Source organism: Ranitomeya variabilis, chromosome 5 (assembly GCF_051348905.1).
Source record: "Ranitomeya variabilis isolate aRanVar5 chromosome 5, aRanVar5.hap1, whole genome shotgun sequence".
NCBI classification, from domain to species: domain Eukaryota; kingdom Metazoa; phylum Chordata; class Amphibia; order Anura; family Dendrobatidae; genus Ranitomeya; species Ranitomeya variabilis.
Genome location: NC_135236.1, coordinates 583,861,691 through 583,879,216, shown reverse-complemented (window position 1 = coordinate 583,879,216; position 17,526 = coordinate 583,861,691). Strand labels below are relative to the sequence as shown.

The following is a 17,526-nucleotide window of genomic DNA, read 5'->3' as shown; positions in this document are numbered from 1 at the left end:
TGCTGACTTCTGATTAAAGTTGTTGACCAGAGCTAGGTCTAATAAAGATAAGACTTAGACCCTTAGCACCTGACATGGATAAACCTGAGTTACCCCTTATGTCATAGTCACCTGCTCAGAGATGTCCTTATTAGGAATTAGACCTGATAAATTATAGGACGATTTCATATGTAATAAACAGCTGATTGGTGGACATAATGCATACGCCTACTCAAACGTGTATATAACTGGATGCCCTTCCTGTAATAAATATGGCAATGTTCAGATACCACATCTGTCTATGTCCATCACTTTCTCCGGAGAATCGACTCATTTGGCAGCCATCCAATATTCCTGACTGGTCTGACTTGCAGACCACCCCAACATATTTGGCGTCCCTTGGGCGGGCGGCCACAACGGTGGACCAACAATACCTTGAGGCCGGCATTTCGTAGACCTGAGACCAGGACACACAGACAAACATCACCGGTGAAGGTAAGAACCTTAGTTTCTTACAAATCTCTCTGTGTCTCCCACCTGTCTCATACTCTACAGCCGACTTCTGGGCATGTTATAATTTGGATCCACCTAAGGCCGTCCAATTTGGCAAAGAACCGTAGAATATCCTAGTGATACTTAAAAGGCATATTGGATTGGTAAATTTTATGTGCTGTTATATGTCTAGGTTGTGACTGAAGATTGACTGAGTGTGTGAATTTGCCCTTGAGGACACGTCCTCTTGGGAAGAGGGGTGATAGAGATACGGTGTAAAAGCCGGTTGAATCGGGTCAGGGTCTCTGCAGTTCCCTCCGGTGACTCTTTGGGGCATCCTGGGTCAGAGATCACGTCTGTACGTCTGTTTGTGTCCGTCTGTCCTTGCACGCACAAGCTGCCCCTCCCTAGATGGTGCTGGTAGGTAGAGAGAGAATTTTAGTTGCAGTCATCTGCCTGCTGTTAGCTAGTTTTGTTCTCTGGTTAGTATATAGGGTTTCTGTGTATGCCATAATAAGTCTGAAGGGAGTGCCCTTAGAAGGCCTGAGGAGGATTAGTGTGTGACGCTGCGGCGGTCACATAGGGCCAAAACACTAATCGTTTAAAACCCCCACAAACCTAGTGGCTGAGTTTTCGGCATAGGTTACGAAAGGAGCGGTAAAGGGGGGAATTGCGTTTCTACACACCTTACCTGTGAGAAACGGGATAGGTTAGAAAGTGTAGATAGGGTGCTTGCACCATAGAGAAGAGGCCGTGAGGAGTGGGCACAAAAAGAGGCTACACATTAGAACAGTGAGATATCAGTATCAGTCAGGAAGACCAGAGAACGCAGGGAAAGAGCAGGCAGAAATGGGAAATATAGACAGCAAAGAGCACAAGGAGGGGTGCAGCGCCTATGAGATAGTAAAGAAGAGGAAAGGCAAAGCTGCTGTGAAAGACTCTAGAAAGTTGTTGAAAGGTTTGGGCATGAAGAATGACCCGTTAGATTCTTTCCTTTGGAACGAAGCCCTAAAAGGGAGTCAAGGGTGGCTTACAGATAACAAGTTGCTAGTACAGGCAAGGGTGTGGACAGATGTAGCAAACGAGTTAAAGAGAGAAGGAAGTTGGGTGAAGGTAGAAACACCGCAAGGAATGAGATACAGACAGAAAACAAAAACGCCTCCGCCATATCAACCTCATCTTACGGCTCCTGCTCTGCCAGGTCCGGAAGGGTGGGTTTGTGTGTGTGGACAGCAAAACCCCGACTGGCGTGAACAATGTTCTGCCTGCGGGAGACCGAGACCCTACGGGGTGACAGGACTGTATCCTGTCCTACACACCCAGACTAGAGCACAAGAACCTGGGTACAATGTGACAGTAAAACCAGAAGAAACCATACTCACAATAGATGAGGGAGAGTATCAACCCCCAACTCTCCAGACTATGGATGCAACTGGCACTGCGGCAACAACATCTACCCCCAGACGCACAACTGCACCCATGATGACAACTGTCTCCCATTACAAACCATGGGGCCCAAAAGACCACATGACACTGGTCAAAGACGCACCAGACCCATATGACTTGCCCATGGCCTTCTACAGATGGATGGTAGGACTGAACAATACCTACACATGTACTTGGGTGGATTTAGAGTCCATCCTAAGAGGGAAAATTGGGGACGCTAGAATGGAGTCAGTTCTGGATGCAATAAATAGGGCAGGGAGAGGATACATTTCAGAAAGACGCTTGGGAGCACAGTATGTCAGGACTGTGGAATCAGGGCTGCACTTTCTACACGGACTACATGCATGGTGTCAGGCACGGGTGGGGGAATCCACAATTTCTCTGCTAGACATAGTACAAGGTCCAAATGACACAGTGGAACACTTCTGGGGGAACTTGAAACTGCGACATGCAGATTTAGGTTATGAAAGCATGGGGGAGGCAGGTAGGAAACTTTTCCATGGAGCATTCATGGCAGGGCTTAAGCCACAGCTCAGGCAGAAGGTCCAGGCAGCTAAGCCCGACTGGAGAATTTGTCAGATTGAGGAGTTGGTGCGGGTGGCAAAAGGGGTGGAATTAGATCAGAAGGCGAAGCCAGTACAGATACATTATGCTTCCAATAACGTTCAAGGGGATGGGACAAGTTCTAGCAGAAAGGACCGACGACAAATGACGTGCTACAACTGTGGGAAGAGGGGGCACATTAGCCGTCAGTGTAGGGCACCTAGGAAAGAGACTCAGCCCAAGACAGACGCCCCAGATCAGAACCCACAATAGGAAACAGGCAACCCCGTAGCCATCTACCCCCTCAGGGCACGCACACAGACAAGCCCACAAGGGGTAGTCCCAGTACATCTCCCAGATGGTAGAAAAATCCCATTCCTGGTAGATACGGGGGCAGCCAAAACAGTAATCCGCCAGGAACATGTCACATCATCAGACATATCAGATGACACCCTCTACACTCAAGGCTTTGAGGGATTGATCCAAGAATGCAAACTGACTAAACCACTGCCCCTCCGTTTAGTTGACCACACTTGCCTTGCCAGACTACTGATCAGTGACAAGTCACCTGTCAATCTGCTAGGCTCTGACGTACTACAGGCAATACAAGCACACATCATGTACGAACCTGACGGTACTGTTAAGTTGACAGCTGGGATCCCGGAATCCGCACTGTGTACAGTGCTAGCGTGCCTGCATGTGACAGACTCCCTCTCCCCTCCTGAAGCAGACGAATCACTGGCACAGGTCCCAGACGTGCTGTGGGCAAAGTCCAAGACTGATATCGGACATATGCCTGTTCCTCCGGTAATGATTAACTTGAAGCCAGGGGCGCAGCCTCCGCAAGTTAGGCAGTATCCTCTAAGTTCTGCTCAGGAAGAAGCAATAGGGAAGAATATCACAGATCTAATTGCTTCTGGGGCCATAAAACCTACAAAGTCTGTAGCAAACACCCCCTTATTCCCAGTAAAGAAAAAGGGTAGAAAAGGGGAGCCGGTCACCTACAGAATGGTCCATGACCTTAGAGCCATAAATGCAGTCACTGAATTACTCACACCAGTGGTACCGAACCCACACACCATCATGTCACAAATCCCGACAACTGCAGCTTGTTTCTCCTGCATTGACCTTGCAAATGCTTACTTTTCTGTGCCTTTACACCAGGACTGTCAATATCTTTTTGCTTTCACTTTCAGGGGCCAGCAGTATACTTGGATGGTGCTACCGCAGGGGGCTCACAACTCTCCAACCTTGTATACGGCTGCTTTGCAACTTGTTTTGCAGGATTGGATCGTTCCACATGCTGAGGTCGTCTTACTCCAGTATGTGGATGACCTTCTCCTTTGTGCCCCAAACAGAGATGTATGCTGTGAAGCTACAATCTCACTGCTTCTGCACCTTGCTTCCAAAGGGTGTAAAGCTTCGAGAGAAAAGCTACAGTTTTGTCAGTTAAAGGTTGTATTTCTGGGACATTGCATATCACAGGGAGCACGCCACCTGACTGAGGACAGGAAAAAGGCAATCCAACTGTTGACGCCTCCCACAGGTGTCCAACATCTCCGCACCTTTTTGGGTCTGGCATCATATTGTAGGCCTTGGATTCGCTCTGCATCCATTCTCATGCAGCCACTCTATGATTGTCTGCCCACACAGCCTTTTCTCCTCAGTCAGGAAGCCTTAGACAGTTTCTACTCACTAAAACTAGCAATTGTCTCTGCTCCAGCCCTAGGCACCCCAGATTATGCGAAACTTTTTCTTTTGTACTGCACAGAAATGCAGGGACATGCTACAGGTGTCCTAGCTCAGAAACATGGCCAGCAGAACAGGCCTGTTGCATACTACTCTGCCCGGTTAGATCCTGTTGCTAGAGGAGCCCCATCATGTGTTCGAGCAGTAGCGGCAGTCTCACTTCTGCTAGACAAGGCATCAGAGATTGTGCTTGACTATCAAGTCACTGTCTACACTCCACATGATCTACACAGCATACTCAGCCAGGTCCAACCTAAGCACATTGCTGTAGCCAGACACCTCAGACTACAATGTGCACTCCTAATGCCTCCCAATGTCACCTTAAAAAGATGTATGACTTTGAACCCAGCTACTCTCATTCCAATTGATGTAGTGGATTCAAAAGGGGGGGAAAAGGAGATAGGCCAAGGAAAACCACTGTTTTTGCAAAATTTGACAGAAGAAGAGCTATTTGATGCATACCATGAGCATGACTGTATAGCCCTTATGGCTCAAGAAACTGCAGGGTTTTCACATGTTTCTGATGTACCTCTCACTAATCCAGATGTTGAGCTTTTTGTAGATGGTTCAAGGAGCATCGGAGAGGATGGCCGGTTCTACACTGGGTATGCAGTGGTCACACAGCATGAGGTAGTAAAAGCTGAACCACTCCCTCCTCATATGTCGGCGCAGGAGGCGGAGCTGACGGCACTCATTGAAGCGCTTAAAGGGGCTGAAGGTAAACGCTACACCATTTACACAGACTCCAGGTACGGTTTTGGAGTCGCACATGACTACGGCCCCATATGGAGGGCAAGAGACTTTCTTACATCAACAGGTACTCCTATTAAGCATGGGCACCTCATCAAGCAGCTAATGGATGCACTACTACTTCCAAAGGAGGTTGCCATAGTTAAGGTAAAGGCACACACCAGGCTTGCGACCAACGAAGCACGAGGCAACGACAAAGCAGACAGAGCAGCCAAGGAAGCTGCAAGGAAACCACGGCGACACGAGACCCCTGCGGCCACCCCACTGATCATGGTAAGCACTGAGTGTAACCAGTTGGACTTGAGTATCTTACAGGCTCTGACTCGGCAAGCAACCGGGGAAGAGAAAAAGGTCTGGTCGAAGGCTGGAGCTCAGGAGCACGGAGGTTTGTGGAAGGTGGGACAGCGGGTGTGTCTGCCAAGATCTCTGTATCCTGCAATGGCCCAAGCGGCCCACGGTCCAACGCACCTGTCTAAGAACGGCATGTGTGCTCTGGTGGAGAAGCAATGGGTCGCACCTGGTTTCACAATGGTTGCTACTAGGTTTACACAGGCATGTCTCACATGTGCACAACACAATCCAGGCAGTGTAGTGAAAGTACCACAAAAACACACACCTAAGCCCCTCTACCCGTTTCAACGACTGCAGATTGACTTCATACAGCTTCCCAAGGTAGGAACGTATGAATATTGTCTTGTGTGTGTTGACCTCTTCTCAGGGTGGCCGGAAGCTTTCCCGATGCCAAAAGCTACTGCACGAGCCACTGCAAAGAAATTGATGTCAGAAGTCTTCTGTAGATTCGGACTGCCTGAAACCATAGAATCTGACAGAGGTACCCACTTCACTGGAGAGGTAATGCAAAATGTCATGCAAATGTTAGGGGTTACACAGGCGTTTCACACCCCCTACAGACCACAAGCTAGTGGCAAGGTAGAACGGCTAAATGGTACACTTAAGCTAAAAATCCAGAAAGCGAGTGAGGAACTGGGGAAACCATGGACAGAGTGTTTGCCTTTAGCTCTGTTCTCCATCAGGTACACGCCTAACAGGAAGACAAAGGTGTCCCCCTTTGAGGTTTTGTTTGGGTCAGCACCAAGACTAGGCCTGTACTTCCCACAGACACTGCAGCTTCAGTGTGACAGCCTCACCAGCTATGTCCAGAGCCTTCAAAAGAGGCTCTCATTCGTGCATAAACAAGTGTTTGATTCTATTCCAGACCCAGAGAGCCGAGAGGGAACCCACTCTCTACAGCCTGGAGATTGGGTGGTGGTCAAAAGACACACAAGGAAGCCTCTGGAGCCGAGGTTTGACGGACCCTTCCAAGTCCTCCTCACCACAGCCACATCAGTAAAGCTTGAGGGGAAGCCCACCTGGATCCATGCAAGCCACTGCAAGATCCTGGAACGGAAGAGTGACCATCCTGCTCCTGATGATGCTGATGACCCTTCCCCAGAGAAGACAAACGGCTCGGACAAGCCAGTGCGACGCTGATAATAAAATAGCCCCACTTAGACTTGACTTTGTGAAAAATATGGACTGGATACATTACATTTGTTATAATCGACAAAGATTTCTAAAATATACTAGGGAAGCACTGACAAACCTGGTAAATCACTCCACAGACAAATAAAGATGCCATCAGTTAAATCACACACATAAAATTTGACACTAATGAATATATGAAATTCTGTAATTGAGAATAGGATATGATCTCCCCAGCCTATGGGGGATTCGGCTGAAGAATTGACAAGAAAGTCCGACATTGGCACTAGGCCGGTGACAGCACCTATGGGTAAGGGGTAGAATCATATCTAATCTCAAAAGGGGGGACTGATAGGGAAATCAGGGACCACCTTAATGTGGCCTATAATTCACATATGGGGTTCTTAGGCTGACAGAATATGTCTTGACATGTCTGAGGCTTTGCTAAGTCATACCTGCTGACTTCTGATTAAAGTTGTTGACCAGAGCTAGGTCTAATAAAGATAAGACTTAGACCCTTAGCACCTGACATGGATAAACCTGAGTTACCCCTTATGTCATAGTCACCTGCTCAGAGATGTCCTTATTAGGAATTAGACCTGATAAATTATAGGACGATTTCATATGTAATAAACAGCTGATTGGTGGACATAATGCATACGCCTACTCAAACGTGTATATAACTGGATGCCCTTCCTGTAATAAATATGGCAATGTTCAGATACCACATCTGTCTATGTCCATCACTTTCTCCGGAGAATCGACTCATTTGGCAGCCATCCAATATTCCTGACTGGTCTGACTTGCAGACCACCCCAACAGTATATAGAGGAGGAGATGACACAGCAGGTATATACTATATACAGGGGAGATGACATACAGGAGCAGATGACTCACAGGTATATACTATATACAGGAGGAGATGACATACAGGTATATACTATATACAGGAGGAGATGACACACATATACTATATACAGGAGAAGATGACATACATCAGGTATATACTATATAAAAGAGGAGATGACTCATAGGTATATAGAAGAGGAGAAGACATACAGCAGGTATATACTATATACAGGGGAGATGACACACAGGTATATACTATATACAGGAGCAGATGACTCACAGGTATATACTATATACAGGAGAAGATGACTTACAGGTATATACTATATACAAAAGGAGATGACATACAGGTATATACTATATATAGGAGGAGATGACATACAGGTATATACAGGAGGAGATGACACACGCATATACTATATACAGGAGGAGATGACATACATCAGGTATATACTATATAAAAGAGGAGATGACTCATAGGTATATAGAGGAGGAGATGACACAGCAGGTATATACTATATACAGGGGAGATGACATACAGGTATGTACTATATACAGAAGAGATGACATACAGGTATATACTATATACAGGAGGAGATGACACATAGGTATATACAATATACAGGAGGAGATGACATACAGCAGGTATATACTATACACAGGGGAGATGACATACAGGTATATACTATATACAGGAGATGACATACAGGTGTATACTATATATAAGAGAGATGACAAACATGTATATACTGAGGGGAAAATGAGAGGTGCGAGGTGAAAATGAAAAGGTGTGAGTGCAAAATGAGAGGAGTGAGGGAAAATAGTGGAGTGATCGGAAAATGACAGATGTGAGGTCGAAATGACAAGTGTGAGGGGGGAATGAGAGGAGTGAGGGGGGGAATGAGAGGAGTGAGGGGGAAAATGAGAGGTGTGAGGGAGAAAATGAGAGGCGTGATGGGAAAATAAGAGAAGTGAGGTGCTATAACTAACCACAGATATTTACTATGCCCAGGCAACGCCGGGCTCTTCAGCTAGTAAATAATAAATAATAATCTTTATGTTTATATAGCGCTAGCATATTCCCCAGCGCTTACAATTTGCACACATTATCATCGCTGTCCCCATTGGGGCTCACAATCTAAATATATAAATCGGTGTGTGGGTGTGTATATACACTGATGTGTGGGTGTATGTATAAACACTGATGTGTGTCTTTATACACTGGTGTATGTGTGTGTGTATACACTGAGGTATATGTACACTGGTGTGTGTGTATACACACTGATATGTGTTTGTGTGTATATACACTGGTGTGTGTTTGTGTATATACACTGGTGTGTGTATACACCGGTGTGCATGTACAAGTGCTTCTCACTAAATTAGAATATCATCAAAAACTTACCGTAATTTACTTCACTTCAAAAAGAGGAACTCATAGATTATATAGAGTCATTACAAACAGAGGGATCTATTTTAAATGTTTATTTCTGTTAAAGGGAACCTGTCACCCCCCTCAGGCTCCTCTTGCTTCATTATCGTCCCCGGCGCCTGTGCAGTAAGTTTTTTCCGGGCATGCGCAGTTGCGCTGCCCTTCGTACTTACAGCACAGGCGCCGGGGACGATAATGAAGCAAGAGGAGCCGGCGCCCACTGGCCCGGAGTGACGGCTGTGCTGCAGCTTGGTTAGGAAGGAAAGACCCGCCCCCGGGACGATTTCAGGGTATGAGGGACGCATTTTATAAGCGTTTATTTCAGCGTGTGCAGGCAGCATAACTAAAAGAGCCACCTTGTCAGAATGCAGCATTTGTGCTGCACAAGGTGGCTCTTTTAGTTACAAATGACTAAGGGGAGGTGACAGGTTCCCTTTAATGTTGTTGATTATGGCTTACAGATAATGAAAACTCCAAGGTTGTTATCTCAGTAAATTAGAATACTTTATAATACCAGTTGGAAAAATGATTTTAACCCCTTTCTGACATCCGACGTACTATCCCATCCATGTGGGCTGGGCCTGTATGACCATGGACGGGATAGTACATCGAAGCCGATCGGCCATGCACATGGGTGACGTGCGGTTGATCAGGGTCGGGTGTCAGCTGATTGTCACAGCTGACACCCGGCACTAAGTGACAGGAGAGTTCACGGACCGTTCTCGGCACTTTAACCCCCGGAACACTGAGAGCAAACAAGATTGCAGAGTTCCGGTAGCATAGAGAAGCATCACGCTGGGAGGGGGCTTCCCTCAGACCCTCAGAACAACGCAATGTGATTGCATTGTCCTGAGGGTCTCCATGGAGACCCCCAGATCCAAGATGGCCGTGGGGTCCTTCCGGGTCCTGCAGGGAGGTGGCTTCTCTGTGTCTGCTGAGAGCAGGCACCGGCAAGCCTCCTTCACTGCCTGTCAGATCGCTGATCTGAAAGTGCTGTGCAAAGTGTCAGATTTTTTAAAGTTTTTTAAAAAATATCATACTGTGTAAAAATATTTTTTTAAAATATTTCTAAATAAAGAAAAAAAATATTGTTCCAATAAATACATTTCTTTATGTAAATAAAAAAAACAATAAAAATATACATATTTACCACCGCGTCCATAACGACCCGACATATAAAACTGTCCCACTAGTTAACCCCTTCAGTGAACACCGTAAAAAATAAATAAAAAACAAGGCAAAAAACAATGCTTTATCATCATACCGCTGAACATAAAAACGGATATAAACATGGTACCGCTGAAAACGTCATCTTGTCCTGCAAAAAAGGATTTGCCATACAGCATCATCAGCGAAAAAATAAAAAAGTTAGAGCTCTCAGAATAAAATACAAAAAATATGAAGCTAAACAACCACCAATTAATTCATAAAAAAGTTTTTCTCATGGCGCAATAGTTAAAAAATGTACAAAACAATGACATTGATCACAGAGCAATTGTCAGAAAACAGAAAAAATCAAATAAGGTTCCGGTACACCCAAAAAGTGTCACGTTGAGAACATCATGGCATTGTAATCGCAAAGATATAAGAAACCCCTTTAAAAAAATATATATATATATATAGTGCCATATTAAGTGGCAATGCAATGTTGCATGATATGGGGTACCAAATCCCTAATACTACATACAAGAAATAGTAAGGGTATCATAAATTTTAAGAGTCAGTGACCACTAGATTGTTATACGTAGTTAGAGAATTAATATTTCAATCATCAGATCTCACCCATGTCAGTGTCCATAGATGGAAAAACGTGCCTCTACGCGCATTTCGATACAGCTTCCTCGGGGGGCCGATGTACTGTGAATGTCCCTAGTGTCTTATTCATCCCATAAGTAATGATCTTAATTGGCGCATGTGATACAAAAACAATTAATTTTTATATAACATAGTTTTTATTGCATAAAAGTGCAAAAACATAAAAAAATGATATAAATGAGGTATCGCTGTAATCGTACTGACCCGAAGAATAAAACTGCCTTACCAATTTTACCACATGCAGAATGGTATAAACACCCCACCCAAAAGAAATTAATGAATTGATGGTTTTTGTTCATTCTGCCTCCCAAAAATCATAATAAAAAGCAATCAAAAAAGTCATGTGCCCGAAAATGGTACCGATAAAAATGTCAACTTGTCCCGCAAAAAACAAGACCTCACATGACTCTGTGGACCAAAATATGGAAAAATTATAGCTCTCAAAATGTGGCGATGCCAAAACTATTTTTTGCAATAAAAAGCATCGTTAAGCGTGTGACAACTGCCAAACATAAAAACCTGATATAAAAACCCGCTATAAATAGTAAATCAAACCTCCCTTAGTTAGGGAAAAATAATAAAATAAAAAAATGTATTTATTTCCATTTTCCCATTAGGGTTAGAGCTAAAGTTAGGATTATGGTTTGGGCTAAAGTTAGGGTTAGGGTTGGGGCTAAAGTCAGTGTTAGGGTTGGGGCTAAAGTTAGGTTTAGGGTTTGGATTAGGGTTAGGGTTGGGATTATGTTTACGTTTGGGATTAGGGGTGTGGTCAGGGTTATGGTTAGGGTTGGGATTAGGGTTAGGGGTGTGTTGGGCTTAGAGTTGTTAGGTTTGTGATTAGGGTTAGGGATGTGTTTGTGTTAGGGGTGTGGTTAGGGCTGGGCTTAGGGTTAGGGGTGTGTTGGGGTTAGGGTTGAAGTTAAAATTGGGGGGTTTCCTCTGTTTAGGCACAACAGTGGGTCTCCAAACGCAACATGGCATTCGATCTCAATTCCAGCCAATTCTGCGTTGAATAAGTCAAATGGTGCTCCTTCCCTTCTGAGCTCTGCCATGTGTCCAAAGAGTGTTTTACCCCCACATATGGGGTATCAGCATACTCAGGACAAATTGCACAACTTTTGGGGTCTAATTTCTCCTGCTACCCTTGGGAAAATAAAAAATTGGGTGGCAAAAAAATCATTTTTGTGAAAAAAAACATGATTTTTTATTTTTACGTCTCTACATTATAAGCTTCTGTGAAGCACTTGGGGGTTCAAAATCCTCACCATAAATCTAGATAAGTTCCTAAGGGGGTATACTTTACAAAATGGTGTCACTTGTTGGGGGTTTCTACTGTTTAGGCACATTAGGGGCTCTCCAAACGCGATATGGCATCCGATCTCAATTCCAGCCAATTTTGAATTGAAAAGTCAAAACATGCTCCTTCCCTTCCGAGCTCTGCCATGCGCCCAAACAGTGGGAAAACCCCTTCCCACAAACTTTTGTTCGTGGGAAAAACCCTTTAAAAAGCAAATATCAATGCCAACATGGCTCCTCATAAAAAGTCCACCAATGACAATGAAACGAAAGCAGCAAAGGCCCAACGTCGAAGGGAACAAAGGGCCGATGAGACTCTTAACCCCTTAAGCCCCGAGGGTGGTTTGCACGTTAATGACCAGGCCAATTTTTACAATTCTGACCACTGTCCCTTTATGAGGTTATAACTCTGGAACGCTTCAACGGATCTTGGCGATTCTGACATTGTTTTCTCGTGACATATTGTACTTCATGTTAGTGGTAAAATTTCTTCGATATAACTTGCATTTATTTGTGAAAAAAACGAATATTTGGCGAAAATTTTGAAAATTTTGCAATTTTCCAACTTTGAATTTTTATGCCCTTAAATCACAGACATATGTCACACAAAATACTTAATAAATAACATTTCCCACATGTCTACTTTACATCAGCACAATTTTGGAACCAAAATTTTTTTTTGTGATGGAGTTATAAGGGTTAAAAGTTGACCAGCAATTTCTCATTTTTACAACACCATTTTTTTTTAGGGACCACATCTCATTTGAAGTCATTTTGACGGGTCTATATGATAGAAAATACCCAAGTGTGACACCATTCTAAAAACTGCACCCCTCAAGGTACTCAAAACCACTTTCAAGAAGTTTATTAACCCTTCAGGTGTTTCACAGGAATTTTTGGAATGTTTAAACAAAAATGAACATTTAACTTTTTTTCACACAAAATTTATTTCAGCTCCAATTTGTTTTATTTTACCAAGGGTAACAGGAGAAAATAGACCCCAAAAGTTGTTGTACAATTTGTCCTGAGTACGCTGATACCCCATATGTGGGGGTAAACCACAGTTTGGGCGCATGGCAGAGCTTGGAAGCAAAGGAGCGCCATTTGACTTTTCAATGCAAAATTGACTGGAATTGAGATGGGACGCCATGTTGCATTTGGAGAGCCCCTGATGTGCCTAAACATTGAAACCCCTAACAAGTGACACCATTTTGGAAAGTAGACCCCCTAAGGAACTTATCTAGATGTGTGGTGAGCACTTTGACCCAACAAGTGCTTTACAGAAGTTTATAATGCAGAGCCGTAAAAATAAAAAATCATATTTTTTCACAAAAATGATCTTTTCACCCCCAATTTTTTATTTTCCCAAGGGTGAGAGAAGAAATTGGACCCCAAAAATTGTTGTGCAATTTGTCCTGAGTACGCTGATACCCCATATGTGGGTGTAAACCATTGTTTGGGCGCAGGGCAGAGCTCGGAAGGGAAGGAGCGCCATTTGACTTTTCAATGCAAAATTGACTGGAATTAAGATGGGATGCCATGTTGCGTTTGGAGAGCCCCTGATGTGCCTAAACATTAAACCCCCCCACAAGTGACACCATTTTGGAAAGTAGACCCCCTAAGGAACTTATCTAGATGTGTTTTGAAAGCTTTGAACCCCCAAGTGTTTCACTACAGTTTATAACGCAGAGCCGTGAAAATAAAAATTATTTTTTTTTTTTCACAAAAATGATTTTTTAGCCCCCAGTTTTGTATTTTCACAAGGGTATCAGGATAAATTGGACCCCAAAAGTTGTTGTCCAATTTGTCTGGAGTACGCTGATACCCCATTTGTGGGGGGGGACCACTGTTTGGGCGCATGACAGAGCTCGGAAGGGAAGGAGCGCCATTTGGAATGCAGACTTAAATGGATTGGTCTGCAGGCGTCACGTTGCATTTGCAGAGCCCCTGATGTACCCAAACAGAACAAACCCCCCACAAGTGACCCCATATTGGAAACTAGACCCCCCAAGGAACTTATCTAGATGTGTTGTGAGAACTTTGAACACCCAAGTGTTTCACTACAGTTTATAACGCAGAGCCGTGAAAATAAAAATTATTATTTTTTTTTCACAAAACTGATTTTTTAGCCCCCAGTTTTGTATTTTCACAAGGGTATCAGGATAAATTGGACCCTAAAAGTTGTTGTCCCATTTGTCCTGAGTACGCTGATACCCCCTATGTGGGGGGGAACCACTGTTTGGGCGCATGACAGAGCTCGGAAGGGAAGGAGCGCCATTTGGAATGCAGACTTAAATGGATTGGTCTGCAGGCGTCACGTTGCATTTGCAGAGCCCCTGATGTACCCAAATAGTACAAACCCCCCACAAGTGACCCCATATTGGAAACTAGACCTCCCAAGGAACTTATCTAGATGTGTTGTGAGAACTTTGAACCCCCAAGTGTTTCACTACAGTTTACAACGCAGAGCCGTGAAAATAAAACATATTTTTTTCCCACAAAAATGATTTTTAGCCCCCCAAATTTTTATTTTCCCAAGGATAACAAGAGAACTTGGACCCCAGAAGTTGTTGTTCAATTTGTCCCTAGTACGCTGATACCCCATATGTTGGGGTAAACCCCTTTTTGGACGCACGGGAGAGCTCGGAAGGGAAGGAGCACTGTTTTACTTTTTCAACGCAGAATTGGCTGGAATTGAGATTGGACGCCATGTCGCGTTTGGAGAGCCCCTGATGTGCCTGAACAGTGGAAACTCCCCAATTCTACCTGAAACCCTACCCCTAACCTCACCCCTAACCGTTTACTGAACATTTTCTGACAGTCATAAGTGCCACGTATATAAGTGCCACGTATATAAGTGCCACGTATATAAGTGCCACGTATTTAAGAGCCACGTATTTCAGTGCCACGATATTTCAGTGCCACGATATTTCAGTGCCACGTATTTCAGTGCCACGTATTTCAGGCACTGAAAAATACGTGGCACGTAAATACGTGGCACGTAAATACGTGGCACTGAAATACGTGGCACTGAAATACGTGGCACTTAAATACGTGGCACTTAAATACGTGGCACTTAAATACGTGGCACTTATATACGTGGCCACTGAAATATTGTGGCACTTATATACGTATATACGTATATAAACGTATATTTCAGTGCCACGTATTTCAGTGCCACGTATTTCAGGTTAGGGGTAGGGTTAGGGGTAGGGTTAGGGTTTTTTGTTTTTTTCTTGTTTTCTTGTGTTTTTCTATAAAAACGCATGCGTTTTACCGCGTTTACATGCATTTTTTCACACATGCGGTTTTTTTAAAAAACGCATGCAGATAAAAACGCAAGTGTGAAACCAGACTAAAAGACGCTTTTTATAGCAAAAAAGTTTTTGCGTCTCCACATTTTGAGACCTATAATTTTTCCACATTTTGGTCCACAGAGTCATGTGAGGTCTTGTTTTTTGCGGGACGAGTTGACGTTTTTATTGGTAACATTTTCGGACACGTGACATTTTTTATCACTTTTTATTCCGATTTTTGTGAGGCAGAATAACCAAAAACCAGCTATTCATGAATTTCTTTTGGGAGAGGCGTTTATACCGTTCTGCGCTTGGTAAAATTGATAAAGCAGTTTTATTCGTCGGGTCAGTACGATTACAGTGATACCTCATTTATATCATTTTTTTATGTTTTGACGCTTTTATACGATAAAAACTATTTTATAGAAAAAATAATTATTTTGGCATCGCTTTATTCTGAGGACTATAACTTTTTTATTTTTTTGCTGATGATGCTGTATGGCGGCTCGTTTTTTGCGGGACAAGATGACGTTTTCAGCGGTAACATGGTTATTTATATCCGTCTTTTTGATCGCGTGTTATTCCACTTTTTGTTCGGCGGTATGGTAATAAAGCGTTGTTTTTTGCCTCGTTTTTTTTTTTTTTTTCTTACGGTGTTTACTGAAGGGGTTAACTAGTTATTGTTTTTGTTTGGTTTTTTTAGATAAAGAAATGTATTTATGGGAATAATATTTTTTTTTTATTATTATTATTTATTTAGGAATTTTTTTTTTTTTTTTTTTACACATGTGGAAATTTTTTTTTTTACTTTTTTACTTTGTCCCAGGGGGGGACATCACAGATCGCAGATCTGATAGTGTGCACAGCACTCTATCAGATCGGCGATCATACTTTCATCGGAGCAGGCTGCAGCTTTCATCTGCAGCCTGCTCCGACCCGGAAGTGCTCCCTGCAGGACCCGGATACAGCCCCTCGGCCATTTTGGATCCGGGGCCTGCAGGGAGAAGATGTTCGGTACGAGGTGAGTACATCACCTTGTACCGATCGTCTCAGGGAAGCACGCAGGGAGCCCCCTCCCTGCGCGATGCTTCCCTGTACCGCCGGTACACCGCGATCATGTTTGATCGCGGTGTGCCGGGGGTTAATGTGCCGGGGGCGGTCCGTGACTGCTCCTGGCACATAGTGCCGGATGTCAGCTGCGATATGCAGCCGACACCCGGCCGCGATCGGCCGCGCTCCCCCCGTGAGCGCGGCCGATCGCGTATGACGTACTATCCCGTCACCGGGAATTAAGGCCCACCCCACCTCGACGGTATAGTACGTCATACGGGCTTAAGGGGTTAAAGAGCAACAGCATTGCTGGGACAAAAACAATGCATACTGTATAAGCATAGGCGTCAAGCACATGAGTCCCCTGATGCAAAAGTCATTAGATTATCACAGGATGCCATTAGGCAACAACAGCGCCGCATGCCTGCCCCCATCATGACATTACTGCCCTCCCGAAGCGATAGCATCGGGCCTCCATCTAGTCTATTTATATAATTGAATTGCAATGTTTTCATTTCCTGTTCTGTCCAGATGTCACCGTATCCCAGAATTCCAAGCAGAGGTAGTTTACCGACCACCATATTGGGACACCCAAGTGATGGGTGTCTCCATATGGAAAGTACTGCTGGTGCCAACCTATTGTGGAATACCACCAGCAGAACACCATCGCACCACACACACTGTACATGTATGCACCACACACACACACACTCACCTTCATACACACACTCACTCACACTCACTCACACACTCACACAGCCTCTTGTGCGGTACCACCAGCGGAACACCATCACGAACACAACACCGTCAGGATCAGCCGAAAGATTCAATGACTGCTGCCATCTTTGTAAAGGAGGAGCGCATGGGCAGTTTTAATGTGACTGCCGCTATCTGTCTGCACAAAGATGGTGGCGGTCTGATTTTCTGCACCTGTGCAAATTATGTGCAGGTGCAGTGAATTATTCAGCTGATCCCAGCGGCAGATGTGCGACATGTCTATAGGCAGAGGAAGCCGGTCACATTAAAAGGGTTTTCCAACGAACAAAAGTTCATTGTAAAAATTGACTGTGTCTGATCGTGTACGGAGCATCCCACAGCTCCTGGGCAGGGGAGGAAGCAAAAGACAATACTGACATTACAGTATACATTTTGTGAGGTAAAATATTTCACTAACTGTTTTTAAAAATATTCTACCTCACAAAATGTATCCTCTGCGATCTCCTGCTGTAATGTCAGTATTGTCTTTTGCTTCCTCCCCTGCCCAGGAGCTGTGGTATGTTCTGTACATGGTCAGAAAATAGGGTGAGTGTGTCTGACTGTGTACAGAGCATACCACATCTCCTGGGCAGG

The 17,526-nt window shown here is 44.2% G+C and overlaps 1 protein-coding gene across 1 annotated transcript; it reads left to right on the top strand.

Annotated features, from left to right (window-relative positions):
• The first annotated feature begins 2,946 nt into the window (after nt 1–2,946).
• LOC143776529 (protein NYNRIN-like) lies at nt 2,947–7,167 on the top strand. The gene is made up of 2 exons (XM_077265988.1): nt 2,947–5,811; nt 6,176–7,167. Exons 1-2 carry the CDS (start codon nt 3,079–3,081, stop codon nt 6,308–6,310), a joined length of 2,868 nt encoding a protein of 955 aa, XP_077122103.1. The 5' UTR covers nt 2,947–3,078; the 3' UTR covers nt 6,311–7,167.
• Nucleotides 7,168–17,526: the final 10,359 nt, after the last annotated feature.